This window comes from Dendrobium catenatum, unplaced genomic scaffold, assembly GCF_001605985.2.
Source record: "Dendrobium catenatum unplaced genomic scaffold, ASM160598v2 fragScaff_scaffold_621, whole genome shotgun sequence".
Classification (NCBI taxonomy): domain Eukaryota; kingdom Viridiplantae; phylum Streptophyta; class Magnoliopsida; order Asparagales; family Orchidaceae; genus Dendrobium; species Dendrobium catenatum.
Genome location: NW_021319083.1, coordinates 3,011,847 through 3,026,673, shown reverse-complemented (window position 1 = coordinate 3,026,673; position 14,827 = coordinate 3,011,847). Strand labels below are relative to the sequence as shown.

Here is a 14,827-nt window from a genome sequence, read left to right as displayed (position 1 = left end):
ATACTCAATCTATTGAAATATCAGCTTACGCAATGCAATAATTATAATGCGCATGTCCTGATGTCTGCTTATAAGTCCACTTTTACTTATGCCTCCCTTTAACCTCCCACACCCTTGTATTGTTGTGGGGCTATAAAAAAACATCTAAAGCCCTTGTAATTAATCAGAGAGCGCATTTTTCCATACATCAGAACATTTTTAATGCCATGCTATAAACAGTATAATGCAAATTCAATAATAATTAAATTATATTTTCAATGCGGTATTCAGATATATGAATTGCTAGTAAAAAGCCACATTACATGTGTAACTTATACTCACTGAATTTTTCTGTTCAAATTCCAACTTCAGAGAGATATTCATATGAACATTTTTTAACTTTTATATAACTTATACAATTGCTAGAAAAATCTCAATCTATTTATATACTTAGACATTTGCATAGAAAAATTAACCGATGAAAATTTTATTTCATTTAGTCAAAATGTTCAAGATAAAACGTATAACAATATAACAAAAATTATATAGTAAAACATCATAAGATTTGAGAAAAATATATTTTTATACATAACTTTTTTATAAAACTACTAGAATTGAAATCAGTGATAGGAGTTCAAAAGTCTATCTCATTCTCGATGAAATCCCTAACCGGACCGATGGACAAATCCCATCTTTTGGCCGCTAAATCCTCTCTCTTCCTTTCTCTCTCCTCTCTTCTCTATTTTCTTCTTTTTTTTTTTCTTTTCTTCTTTGACAAGGTGGCTAGGAAAAGTTAATTAGGCAAATGGGTTTATATTTTTAATTATTTTAAAAACTACTAATCTAGCCTAGTACCACAGAGCTCTCAGAGAATATTTTAAATACTTCTAAAATCTTAATATTGGAGGGCTTGGCATTGTAGTGGTGCCACCCAACTAATGGTAGTAGAATGGGCGACGTTATAAGGGTACGAGCTGAGAGGAGTACTGGTTATGGGGATTTTTTTTCTTATTTTTAATTATATTAGATCAGCATTGTTGTGTGTTAGAAAATTCATGGTAGTAGAATGAGATAGTGTTGCATCATAGTTTTGCATGAAATTCCTACACACAAATATATCAACGAAAAAAGCTAAAGAGATACCAAAAAATTTACATGAAAAAAAAAAAGAAGAAGATAAACCATAAGGCCTAACCCAACTAAAATAATTCCACTAGGTGGGTATTGATTATAAAGATTTTCTCATCCCTAAAATAGAAAAGCCAAGATTACGAAAGTATGAGTTATGGGTGAAAATTGTCACAAAATTGATAGGGGATGAGAGGCGTTCAAAATATTATTGTTGAATGATAAGAATCTAACAATGATAGCTTTGCAAAGACGGACGTTTGATTTAGAAGTTGACTGGTGGCAATTTGATGGCAAAGGTTAAGATGAAATGATCTGACGACATGGTCCAACAATGGAGGTTAGGCGCTTGACGGTGGTCCAATTTTAGGGTTCGAGCAGTGGCAGTTTAAAAGAGGTAATTTGGCAATGGTAATTGAGCACAAAGATCGGGTGGTTGTAGTTTGATGGAAATGGTCTGTTGGTGACAATCTGATGGCGGAGGTCATATGATAGCACCCTGACTATGATGGTTAAACAACTTTGATGGTCCAACGATAGCGATCAAGCAACAACGGTTCAATAATGGTGGTCAAGCAGTATTCTAACATGGCAGACAACAGTGGCAATCAAAAGACGATGGTTCGACAATGGCGATCCAATGACTATGATCCAATTATCAAAGGAAGAACAATCTCCTTCTTACAAAAATTTAAAATTAAATTTATAAAGCATATAAAAAATATCATAATATAAATCATAAAGTCAAATTAGAATTTAAGACCAACATCACAAAATGTAGGAAGAATACCAACATCACACAATACCACGTTCTTACAAAAAATAATAAATTTATTACTTTAAAAATCAGACTTGTTTTGAGGGGGAGGGAGAGAGAGAGAGACTTGCCTTGCACCCTTCACATGAGACGTGTAGGCCTTGCATTGCAATCTAAGGCATAAAAAGAGTTGGATTGCGACTGTTGAGCTGAGTCAAAAAGAATAATCTTCTCTTCAAGCATTTAAGTCTTCTCTCACTGTGGAGATTTGTGGGCCCAAAATGGCCCCCACCATCTTACCTGCTCAGTGTGTATATTTCACCGGTTTTGATGCTTCCATCTTACTTGCTACCAAATATATAATAATCACTTTCTCCCAAATAAGTTAGGGTTCATTCACCATTGTGGCTTCTATTTTCTCACTCCTGTTCCTTTTTTTTGGGACATTTAGGCCATTTAAGGCAAACTCACACACACAACGCATACACAAGGACTCGAACCTTGAACCTCTTAGTTGGAAGCCTAAGCTTTCAACCAATAGGCCAAGGAGAGTTGTGTTTCCTGTTCCTTATGAGCTTAAGAGAATAAGACAAAGGACAACAACAATATTAAAAATATTTGAAAATGTGAGGAGTTTTATTCCATTGATGGGACATTTTGCCATCTTGATTAAACTTATGAGATCATAATCACATGTGATTATGTAGATGTATATTATTGAATTACAAAGGGTAAGCCAATGGGACTAATAGGAAAGTTAAGAGTATTTCAATAAATAATAATAATAATAATAGTAAAATGCCGATAAAACATAATTATGTGATTGATTAGAGAATATTGTATAAAATAGTGTCATTCTCAAATATATCAGATATGATGGTTAGAGGATCTTAATCAAATCTTTCTTTTGCATTTGATAATTTCAACTTTGTTTTATTCAACCACGGATACTCTTAAACTTAATTAAACATAAAATAACTTTAATAAATAAAAAGACTGTTGACTACTAAAAAGGTGAGGAAATAAAAAATATAGAATATTGAAGAGAAGCATCTCTCAATGAAACAATTAATCTATTGTTGATTTGGCTAGACGTTGCTAAAACGACACAATGCTTCACTCCCAGAACTCCTATTCGGCGATTTAGCCGATAAAAAAGAGAGAAACTGAACAAGAAACGTACTTTGGGATCTTCCTTCTGCTATCGCTTATTTGGGAAAAAGGTTTGGCGATCTATAGTCGGTTGATAGTGTTCGGAGAACTGTTGTAGGGCAATAGAGGAAGTAGGATCATAATCGGGCAATGGTGGTCTGCAGCCAACAGTTGGGAAACCATCGTTGATGGCCCACATTTAGGCAATGGTGTTTGGTGGACCATAAAATTGGCATACTATAGTTGTGAAATCGAGGTCGAAGGATCATAGTCGAGTGATGATAGTTAAATAACTATAGTCAGTTGATGGTGATTGAAGAATGTAGTTGAGTGATGATGATTGGAGGACCATAATTGGACAACGATGGTCATAAGATAATAGTAGGTTGATGAGCGGAGGCCCCTAAATGGGTGATGGTAATTGAAGGACCAAAATAGGGTGACAATGGAAGAATGACTATAGTCGAGCCATGGTGGTCAATGGATCATAGTCAAGTGACGGTGATCGAAGAACCATAGTCGGACGACAGTGGTCGAATGACTGTAGTCGAGAATGGAGGCTAGAGGATCGTAGTTGAGGTCAGAGAACCATAATATGTCGATGGATAATATGTCGATGGAGGTTATAGGACTGAAATCAAGTGATAGTGGTCAAAGGATTGTAGTTGACCTATGGTGGTATGTAGGTCATAGTCGAGCAAAAACAGTCTGTGGACTGAAGTAGGGTGATAGTGTTGGAGCATTATTGTCAAGCAACAATAGTCGAAGGATCGTAGTCGGATATCAATGGTTAGAGAACCATAATCGAGCAACAGTGTTCACAGGAACATAGTTGGTTGATAATGGTTGAAGAACCAGTCATGCAATTGTTATTTAGGGAGAGGATCATAGTTGGACGACAATAATTAAAGGAACATTGTCAAGAGATGGAGCGAAGGGCCCTAGACGAGCAATGACGGTCAAATGATCAAAATCGGCGACGAAGATTTGCGGATAATAGTCGTGTGATATAAGTTGATGGATCAAAGTCAGGTGATAGATTTTAGAGGACCATAATCATGTGACAGATTAAATGTTGAATGTTGTTTCGACAGTGGCATTCAAGCAACATTCAGGTTATGTTTCGATGGTGGCAGTCAGGCAATGGTCCAAAGACGATCGAGGAGTATTCCAATAGCGTTGGTTGGGTGATGATCCAATGATGATGGCAAGGTAAGGTTTCAATGGAAGTGATCTGACTATTGTTAGTCAATTATTTGAAGATAGTGTTTAGATGAAATTATGAGATTCCTAGAATCTCTGTGCACTCTTGAATCTCAAGCCTGAAGTCCAAGCTCTAGCTCCAAGCTACCCTTTCATATAGAGAGTGAGGATTTACTTATGAATTTTTAATTATAGTACACTCCATAAATATGAAGAAAATACGAAGCACTCCATAGACAATCAATATTGATTATCTTAATCATAAAGCATCTGTTCAACATTTAAGTGTCTTAATATTATCAAAATTGATTCTTCTTAATCTCATTGGATTCATCTTGTTAATACACTTAATTTAACAATAAGCATGCCAAATTTGAGCATCATTTTCTCAACTAATTAGTATTTTGAAGGTATCAATTACACTTCAAGTGCTTAATGCATGCTCATTCAAATTTAGTTTGGACCACAGACATCATTAGTTTCCATCATTAGATTCATTCATCGGTGTGTGTAGTTCAACAAAAAATTTGCTAAACCAACACTCTAGACTTTAAATTAAATTTTGAAATTTTTTAATTTAAATATACATCAAAATTCATGCTTAATCAAGACAACTTTCAATATAACATAAAAGATCAAAACAAATAATGTCAAAAAAGCATTGATTTGCATTTTTTTTTCAAGAAATACAATTTTATCAATCATTAATTGTAATTGTATTTTGAGCTATTAAGAGTATAAATATAAAGCCCTTCAGCCTCTCAATTATATATATATATATATCTATCATTGAAATAAACTTCTAATAAAATACTAAATAGAAAATAGTTAAATAATAATGGGACAACAGAAAAAAACAAAAGATAGAGCCTAATTCTTGCACCAAACCATCTCCATGCTACCTATTAGGCCCTAAGTGATTGACTCAGCTTCCAAAACTAGAATAAATAGATCTAGAGTTCATTTTGAATGGCTACAGCTTTTTATAAAGATAATTATAAAATGGTTGTGGAGAAAACAACTTTTTTAAAAGTTGTTCTAAAATTAACTTTCTAACACAATTTATTGATCGCAGTAACCAAACAATAACTATGATCATAATCTGAAAAACAAAACAGTAAAAAAATTGTCCCGAACAAAGCCCTAATCATCATACAACTTTGATATCTTTGATGCAACATGTTAGGTGACCAAATCAAGAGCCCTTATTTGGATGCAATTAGCATCTCTGTCAAAAGGAAAAAGAAACAATCACATTGAGTTTCAACAAGTCTTTATCCTATTATGTGCGGTCGGACATATTAAGTAGCAAACCAAAAGAAAAAATAAGACAATGCCACAAAGCAGGATATGTACGAAAGGGAATTAATTTACATTTTTTGAACTAAAATACGAGTCAATTAACTACACATGCAGATTGCCTAAAAATATATCAGTGCGGCCATCGAAATTTACAGGGAGAATCACACACTAGCTGAAACTTCAGCAGCAGCAGATGTTTCCTTCTTTGGCTGTTCCTGAACTTTCTGTAGTGCTGCTTTATTGGGCGTTAGAATCAAATATATGTTCCTCTCGCTGAAGCTTTTGCTCTCCTCAGTTGCAAGCTGGAAATAAATAAAATTAGTAAGTTTGTAGCTAATTTGATGCGGAACATCTTAAGTAGAATACTCCTTGGGAATTGTTTCTTCTTTGTTAGCTTTGGTACATGTTTTCTAGAATGTTCTTTTGCCTTTCTATAAACAAAGTATTGTAATGAGGGGAATGAAGAATATTATATTTTGAGTTTTTAAGCTTCTGTTTGTTCTCTGGATTTGGTGTTCCTTTTAGCAGATCCAATTCTTTCACCGATCTACTACATCATAATTCATTAATATGCCTAGAATGAGAACACAAAATGCAAACAAGAAGACTTAGCTAAGAAATTAATTGATGAATACAAATATTTAAAAAAGAAGGATGAAAATCAAAGATAAGGTTTAACTAATTCAAAATTTTGGAATTGCGTTAATGCATGCGGCAAATCATAGATATGCAAGAGGAATCATAAAGAGAGTTGATGTCATGGTACCATAGAGAAGGCAAGCAGAAAGAGAAAACAAGATTAGTGAAATGCCTACTAAGTTATTATTGTTCAGTGATTTTATTTAGAACATGCATGCATTTGATATGTTATATAAATTGCAACCTTAAGTATGATCAAGGGAGATTTACATTCACACCACAAAAGTTTTATCTATTTATATATCTAAAACATAAATATTTATATTTAATCATATCATCACCCTAGTCTCTAAATCACATCAAAATATATACAAGAAAAGATGTATTTCTCTTTAAATAAATTAATAACTTACGAAACTTTTTAATATCATTGTGAAGACAAATAAGATGTTAGAAGAGTGGAGGAGTGTGTTGGTTCTTATTTTTAAGAATAAAGATGCTGCATATGAGTGTACAAATTATAAAGGAATTAAATTAATGTGACATACATAAAAATTATAGGAGAGAGGTATTGAGCATAGATTACAATGTGATACTAACGTTTCTCAAAATCAATTTAGATTCATGCTAGGTAAGTCCATTATGAAAGCTATATATTTATTGAGAAGTTTAAATGAGAAGTATAGAGAGAATAAAGAGGATCTTCATATGATATTTATTGAATTCGAGAAAGCATATGATAAACTTTCAAGAGAAGTGCTCTGAAAAGTTCTAGAAAAGAAAGGAGTTCATAATACTTATATTCAAATCATTAATAATATGTATGCAAGTGTTGTTACTTTTTTTTCAAACACAAGGTAGTTTGACCCAGTTTTGTTCTATTTTAGTTGGAATACATTAAGGATTCAGCTTCAAGCCCATACCTTTTTGCTTTAGTCATGTTGTTATTACTAGACATTTAGAAGAAGATGTGCCCCGATGTATGCTATTTGTTGATGATATTCTTCTTGTTGATAAGACTAGAGATGGAGTTGAAGAAAAACTTGAATTATGGAGGTCAACCTTAGAGTCTAAAGATTTTTGTTTGAGTAAATCTAAAATCAAATACATAGTGCAATTTTAGTAGTAATAGATCTAGTGAGGACATTGTGATTTTGTGCGATCAAGTCATTAAAAAGAGTATGTTTTAGATATCATGGGTCTATTATTCAAAGTGATGGTGAAATCGATGGAATATTATTAGTATAATTCAAGTTGGATGGTTGAAATGGAGGAATGCATCATGCCAATTGTATGATAGAAAAGCACACCTCAAACTTAAGGGAAAATTCTATAAGATGGTGATTAGACCTGCAATGATATATGGCAAGAATGTTGGCCATTAAAAGAGAAATATAAAATTAAGTATTGTAGAGATGAGGATGCACGAGTGGATGAGTGGCTTTACTCTTAGAGACAGAATGCGAAACAAGTATATACGTAAAGAAGTTGGAGAAGTTCAAGTGACAGGTAAGATTAGAAAGAGTCGCCTTAGATGATTTGGTCAACATAAAATATCGGCCTTCCGTTGACCTGGTTAGGAGAGTAGGATAGTAGATGCATTAGATTTGTCCTTTGTTAAGAATGGTAGAGGTAAACCTAAATAGACTTGGTTAGAAAGTATTAGAAATGAACTTTTTTTAATTAGATTTAAATGAAATGATTCATATTGCCGACCCAACATAGTGGGATAAAGATTTGATGATGTTGTTGTTGTTGTAATGTACATCCCACTATAATCAATAGTAAACAAGATAGAGCTAGATGTTTTTTGGACAATGAATCATATGGGGAGATGAAACGTTTATAAAGAATGAAGCTAAAGAAGGGCTTGCAAGCTGTGGCACTCAATTTGGATGTCAAAGATGGCTACTCTAAAAAGTCTCTCTGTCATCTTTCGTTCTGAGCTACCCTTAAATTTAGCTGAAGGTCATTGTTTGGAGATATTTTTCTGCTTTGCATCTCGGGCTATTATTTTTGGTTTTTTTATCAATGTAATCTCCAGTATTTTTATTCCACCTGCGCATCTTGCTCAGAATTGTAATTTTCCTACGTGGTTAATCTCTTTTGACTTAATAGATGGGTATGTTTAGTCCTGGCTTTTACTTAATAATACTAATAATAATAACTAGCATAGAGTATAAACATGATTCACCAAGCATACTCCAAAAGTTGTACTGTTGTAGGTTTTGCAAAATGCACTCTCCATGATAGATTTCCACTAAGAACACTAGGCATTCTGACAAGAAAAGTAGAAATGATGCTAAATTGAAGAGAGGAGGTTTAGCAACTAAAAGTTCAAAATTGTATTCAACATTGTTAAATATTTTAAATAGTAAATATTATCCGATAATAACCTCTCCAACATCATTCTGAAAGCGCTTAATTAGCTCGATAGCAATGTTCTTAAATTCATTTTCTCTGCCTTTCAGATTTACAATGACTTTAACCTGCAACAGCACCAAAAAGAAATAATTCAAATGCCAACAGACAATTGAGAATAGAAACTAGAAGCACAGAAGCATCATCATATAAGTTTACTACTGGAAATGTCAACCTTATCTCCATCCTTCAGGAACTTCTGTGCAGCCTTCAGCCTTACAGAATAATCATGGGAATCAATGTTGTACCTATTATTGGTAAGAAGAGGAATTTTAAGTTAGTGTTGTGGTGATTCCGAAGATTACTTGCATAACTATAAGAAAAAAACCCATCATATTAACACCTTCAGTATGCAACTATGCAAACTATTAAATGCGGTCACACATGAATAATGATTTCAATTTTAATGCAGAAAGAACTTAAATAACTGATTAAGTATCTAGGAGACTAATAAACAACATGATCAAACCAAGCTCTGAAGCTAAGCAACTAAAAACAAAACTTCACAATTATCAGGCAGTATAAACCAATATAACCATAAACAATTACAAATAAACTATATGCATACCCCATTTTGAGTTCTTTGGTATCCATACGGTTTGCTGCAAAATGTTACATATGATTGAGATTATTAGATAATCATTACAAAATAAAGTGAGAAAGCATACATCAAGTTTCCAGAATAAGAAAAAACTCAAGGGATGAGACATTCACCAGCAGATCTTTTCATCTGCACTCTTTTCTTCTTTAGCTGTTCATACTTGTGTTTTCTGCGATAATATGCATTTGCACAGAATTAAATATTATCAAAATGCACTAGAATTACAAAAGTATCAAAAAGCAATTTTAATGCCTGGTCCAAAATGAATTCTTAATATGCCTTTGGAGAACAACTACCATGTCTATAGTTCATTAAAGAAATAAGCACAGAATACAATCATAATAAAACAGAGGCGTGCTAAGCATAGAAAGAATGCAAGTCATGCGGGGACCTACTACACTCTTACAATTTTGAAAAAAGAGATTATAAAAGAAAACATATATCAGAGGCTATCTCGTCATCATCTTCATATCCTTAATCGACTATATGGGATTCAGCTGCTCTCTTAGGCTGTTTAATTAGCCTAATTGCAAGCAGTAATCAGTGAAAAACGCTTAAAAAGTTCTGATAGACGATCAAAACAAATATGTGATTTGTTCCGGAACCAAGATAACTTGTGCTATAATCACTACAGTTACCTAAGGCTTCATTTGGGACGGCTTTTTTACTACTTCTTAAAGCAGCTTTCTAGTATAAAGAATTTAATTTTTGTACTAAAAAGCTTCTTTAAGAAGCAATAAGAAAGCCGTCCCAAACGAAGCCTAAATCTAACAAATGGGAAGTGCCTCGAGACATGATTCTTCTGGCTGAGAAATCTTGTTTCTTTGTTATGCAACAAAACCTGGTTTCTTGTACTTCGACATGACGTGATTAGATGTTGTTTCTTTCACCCAATAGAATCTTAAATCAGGGTTCTCAATATATCCCGATTTCTTTTCCAAGTCAATTGACTAATGCATGAGAAAGAGGTATTCTAAATCATTGATGTATGCTCAAATCCTATTGGACAGGCCAATTGTTCCTTATCCTGTTTCACCATAATAATTATCCGAACAAAAGGATCTAATTTGATGCATCTCTGATCTACCCATAGGTATCCAAAAATGACAATCGTTTAAGTAATTCAAATTGTGATCTAAAATAAGATTCCACATGGCTCTACATATCTTGTTGAACCCAAAATTATTTTAATGAGTATAAACACTACAATTAGTGAACTAGGCATGTGTGATACGCCAAGGGGGGCCACCTTGTGGGGCCAAGGGGAAGATATTTAAGAAAGTTTCAAATTAATAGAAATTATTTAGGAATGTTACTAATCAAGGGGGTGTTATTTAGAAAAGTTTCCTAATTGTGTTTATACTATTTATGAAGTATTTAATTGTTTAGAAAGGTTTCCTAAAATATGTTTAATTGTTTAGGAAAATTTCCTAAATCATGTTTAATAATTTAAGAAGGTTTCCTAAATCATATTTAATTATTTAGGAAGGTTTCCTAAATTATGTTTATGTTGATTAGGAAGGTTCTATTTATTTAGAAATATTTTCTATACTGATTTGGAAGGTTCTAATTGTGTTATTGTGTTCTAAGGCTATTTAAGTGGGAGTTGTCTGAGATTTTAGGTTCATGCTATTGATGAGTTTTGTAGGTGTTTGTTGTATTTCTTTGGGTGAGTGATCCTAGCGGCGTCTAGGATTTGAGAGAGACAGTCTCCTCTCGAAAGAGAACTATTGTATCTTGCTTGGTTTGTATTTGTTCTCTTTATCAATAAAAAATATGTTCAGAGTGGTCTTATCAAATTGGTATCAGAGCGGTGTCCTGGATCAAAATATCAGCTTTCCTCACTAATTTTTGCTTAGTTTTTCCTCTTCGTTTGTTAAATTTTGCTGTTTGGATGCCAGATTTGGGTTAAAGTGGCTGATTTTTGCTGTTAAATCCTTGATCTGAGTACCGATGGCCGGAAGAAGAGCTAAGGCGTTGGAAGAAGGAACATATTTCAGCGAAGGAAGGAATGTTTGAGAATTTGGAAGATATGATGAAGAAAAAAACCAAGATGGAGTTGAAAACTTCATCGGAGATTCCTACTACTTAACCAAAGGGAAAGAAAATTTTGGAGGAGATGATGAGAAAGCTCATGAAGATGCGATCTAAAACTCCACCGACAGTTCTAATTGCTAGCCCTAATCAAGATTTGATCGGGATTCCCTTGGTCAAATCTAAAGGGAAAGAGGTCGGAAGAAAAGAGTTGAAAAGAGCTACTTTCTATAAAAGCCACCTTCTAGGATATGAGAAGGGGAGAAATAGGGTTTTCGGATGGGGGGGACAACAGAAAGGGAGTTTTATTGTTGAGGTGGTGGAGTGGTCGACCACTATGAGAGGCTTTATGGGCAAGGGGAGTGGACGATCAGAGGAGGGATATGGGCCGAGCCATGGGGATCAGGTCAAGTGAGGCAGATTGAAGAAAAGTGGGACACTTCCACCCTCGATACATGGGGGAAACCTGGAGGGATCATGATAACCGCTACACTGGAGGAGGAAGAAGCTGTGGGGTAGTGGCGATCCTAAGGTGAGAGAGTTAAAGATGCAAATGATTGAGGAGAAGAGTGAGAGTTCAATAAGTGATACACAAGCTTATTCAAGAAAAAACTGATCAACAAAGAAAAAAATATATGAATGAAGAGGGCAAATAAATAAACTTGCAAAGCCAAGTTGATGGTGCTGATCAGGAAATCTACAGCATCAAATTACCTGGTGTAGCAAAGATTGGTGAAGGTAAGCTAGAAAATCAAAACCATGCAGTTGTCTTTACCAAAGGGGAGGCTCTTCAGACAATTGATATGAACCAGGATAATTATTTGGAAGAGGCTTTGAAAATGAGAAATCTTTTGGAGGAATTCAATGAAGACCATGGACTGTGCCCACCAACCATTCTTGGTGTACGTGAGCACATTTTTACATGAAGTATTTCATCTTTGGGATGGTTCTTGTCAAACCAAGATATAACTTTTGTGGCAATTGGACAAAGGGTTTTGGCTACTCCACTGAATGACTGGTTCCAATATGGGCATACAGATGTATATGACAGGAATTTTCACATCATTAGAGATGGCATAAGCAAGGCTTCTTGTGTAATCAACCATCCATCTTTGCAGGATTCAATTTGACATTAAAGCAAGAAAATATCACCCATCATGAGTATATTAAGGTTGGGAAAGGTCGTGATGTTGGACTCAACCAAATCTCCCTATTTGAAGCAAAGATTGCCGGTAGCAATAGAAAACAAATACTTAGCAGATATATCTATTGCTTGGACCGCCAATTTGACTTCTTCCGCATGCTTTCTTACTACTTCACGACTGTAGGGTTCTATGTCAACTCAATGATGGTTCTTATCATAGTCCACATTTTCCTCTATGGCAAGCCTTACATGTCATTAAGTGGGCTTGAGGCTGCCATTATGAAGCAGGCACTGATGAGAGGAAATAATCCTCTGAAGGCTGTTATGGCATCTCAATATTCCGTCCAGCTTGGTCTATTGATGGCCTTACCCATGGTCATGGAGATTGGGCTGAAAAGGGGATTCAAAACTGCATTGGGCGACATAATCATCATGCAACTTCAATTGTACTTAGTTTTCTTAATATTCTTATTTGGAACAAAATTTCATTACTTTGGACGAACAATCCTATATGGCAGAGGAAAATATAGAGTTACTGGGCAAGTATTTGTTGGGCGACATGTAAAGTTTGCATAGAACTATAAAATATACTCTAGAAAGCATTTTATAAAGGGTCTGGAACTTATGCTGCCGCTAATTGTTTATCAGATCTACAGATATGCAACTACTAATTCAACAACCTTTATGCTTCTCACTACATCCATGTGGTTCTTTGTTATTGGTTTTTTGCGCCATTTCTTTTTAACTTTTTTGACTTTGAGTGGAAAAAAAATAATTGATGACTAGAGAAAGTGGATAAAAAGTGAAGGCATTTCCAAAGATGTTAAATTGTTGAAAGATAACATATTCTTTAGAGTGAAGCACGAGCAAATAAAGAAGGATATATAACTGGATCATGCGTTAAGTTGTTCTTGCATGAAACAGATATTATTGTTAAAACAGATGATCAGAAGACAATTCCCTTCTTTACAGCTTGAGGACAAGGTGGCTCTTTGGGAGGCAGTATTGATACGCCAAGGGGGGCCACCTTGTGGGGCCCAGGGGAAGATATTTAATAAAGCTCCTAATTAAGGGAAATTATTTAGGAATGTTTCTAATCAATGGGGGAGTTGTTTAGAAAAGTTTCCTAATTGTGTTTATACTATTTAGAAAGTATTTAATTATTTAGAAAGGTTTCCTAAAATATGTTTAATTGTAAAGGAAAGTTTCATAATCATGTTTAATTATTTAGGAAAATTTCCTAAATCATGTTTAATTATTTAGGAAGGTTTCCTAAATTATGTTTATGTTAATTAAGAAGGTTTTATTTATTTAGAAAGTTTTCTTAAATTATGTTTATACGGATTAGGATGGTTCTAATTGTGTTATTGTGTTCTAGGACTATTTAAGGGGAAGTTGTCTAAGGTTTTAGGTTCATACTATTGATGAATTTTGTGGGTGTTTTTTGTAGTTCTTTATGTGAGGGATCCTAATGGCGTCTAGGGTTTGGGAGAGACGGTCCTCCTATCAAAAAAGAACCATTATATCTTGCTTGGTTTGTATTTTTTCTCTTTATCAATAAAAAAATATGTTCAGAGCGATGTCCAAGACGTATCAATGTGTCTTCAAGTTTCATAACTAGGTAATCTTCAAAAAAGACAAGATGCTAAGCTATGATGCACGTACATCGACATGGTGACACGAACACGACACGACACAGACATGGGACACTGCTTTTTTTGAAAATATAGGACACGGGTACGACACGGACACGGCATTACATTTTTTATAAAGTATATAGATAATAACGTAACATCATATCAAAAATGACAAACAATAATAAAAGAATGACATGATAACTTATCTAGCTTATAATATAAAATATTTGGTACAAAATGTTTAATACAACCACAAAAATATAAGCAAATAATCACTTACTATAATATCAAACATTCAAACTTCAACTACTAGGATTAGCTTTAGAGGTTTGTTTTTGCCTTCAATATCATCATCATTTAATATCATTGCTTTTAACTCCGGTTCATCAAGAGAAAGATTTGCAATATTTCATTGAATATCATATAATGAAAGTTGGTTCTTCTTTGTATCTTTTTACTTCTCTAGTTCGCTAGTTCTCTTCCATAATATTTCTTTATCCTCTAATCTAAACACAAAGAATGTATCTATTTACTTCTATACTTCTCTAATTCTATAGTTCTCTATCATAATAGTTCATTGGATATCATATATTTATAATTAAAATAATTTAGCATAAAAAATTAGGTCACGCGTGTCCCAGCCGTGTCCGACACATGTCTCTGCCGTGTCTGAAACGTATCACAGCCGTGTCTGAAACGTATCCCAGCCGTGTCGGGTTAAATTTAAACATTATTTTAATCGGACGCATATCTGCCGTGTCCGACACATGTCCCAGTCGTATCGGGCACGTGTCCATGTCTAACATGTGTCCGACAATGCATTAATTAAA

General features: G+C 34.1%; 1 protein-coding gene across 2 annotated transcripts in view; it reads right to left on the bottom strand.

Moving 5' to 3' along the window:
• Nucleotides 1-5,406: 5,406 nt before the first annotated feature.
• Nucleotides 5,407-14,827, bottom strand: part of LOC110091804 (translation initiation factor IF3-2, chloroplastic) — a 35,534-nt gene continuing 26,113 nt past the window's right edge. For both annotated transcript variants that reach the window (XM_020816055.1, XM_028695091.1), the window contains 5 exons: nucleotides 9,296-9,351; nucleotides 9,150-9,183; nucleotides 8,757-8,829; nucleotides 8,557-8,649; nucleotides 5,407-5,823 (listed from right to left, as the gene is read on the bottom strand). In XM_020816055.1, the coding sequence (XP_020671714.1) occupies nucleotides 5,683-5,823; nucleotides 8,557-8,649; nucleotides 8,757-8,829; nucleotides 9,150-9,183; nucleotides 9,296-9,351 (397 nt within the window). In that variant the 3' untranslated portion in view covers nucleotides 5,407-5,682. The remainder of the gene's footprint in view (nucleotides 5,824-8,556; nucleotides 8,650-8,756; nucleotides 8,830-9,149; nucleotides 9,184-9,295; nucleotides 9,352-14,827) is intronic.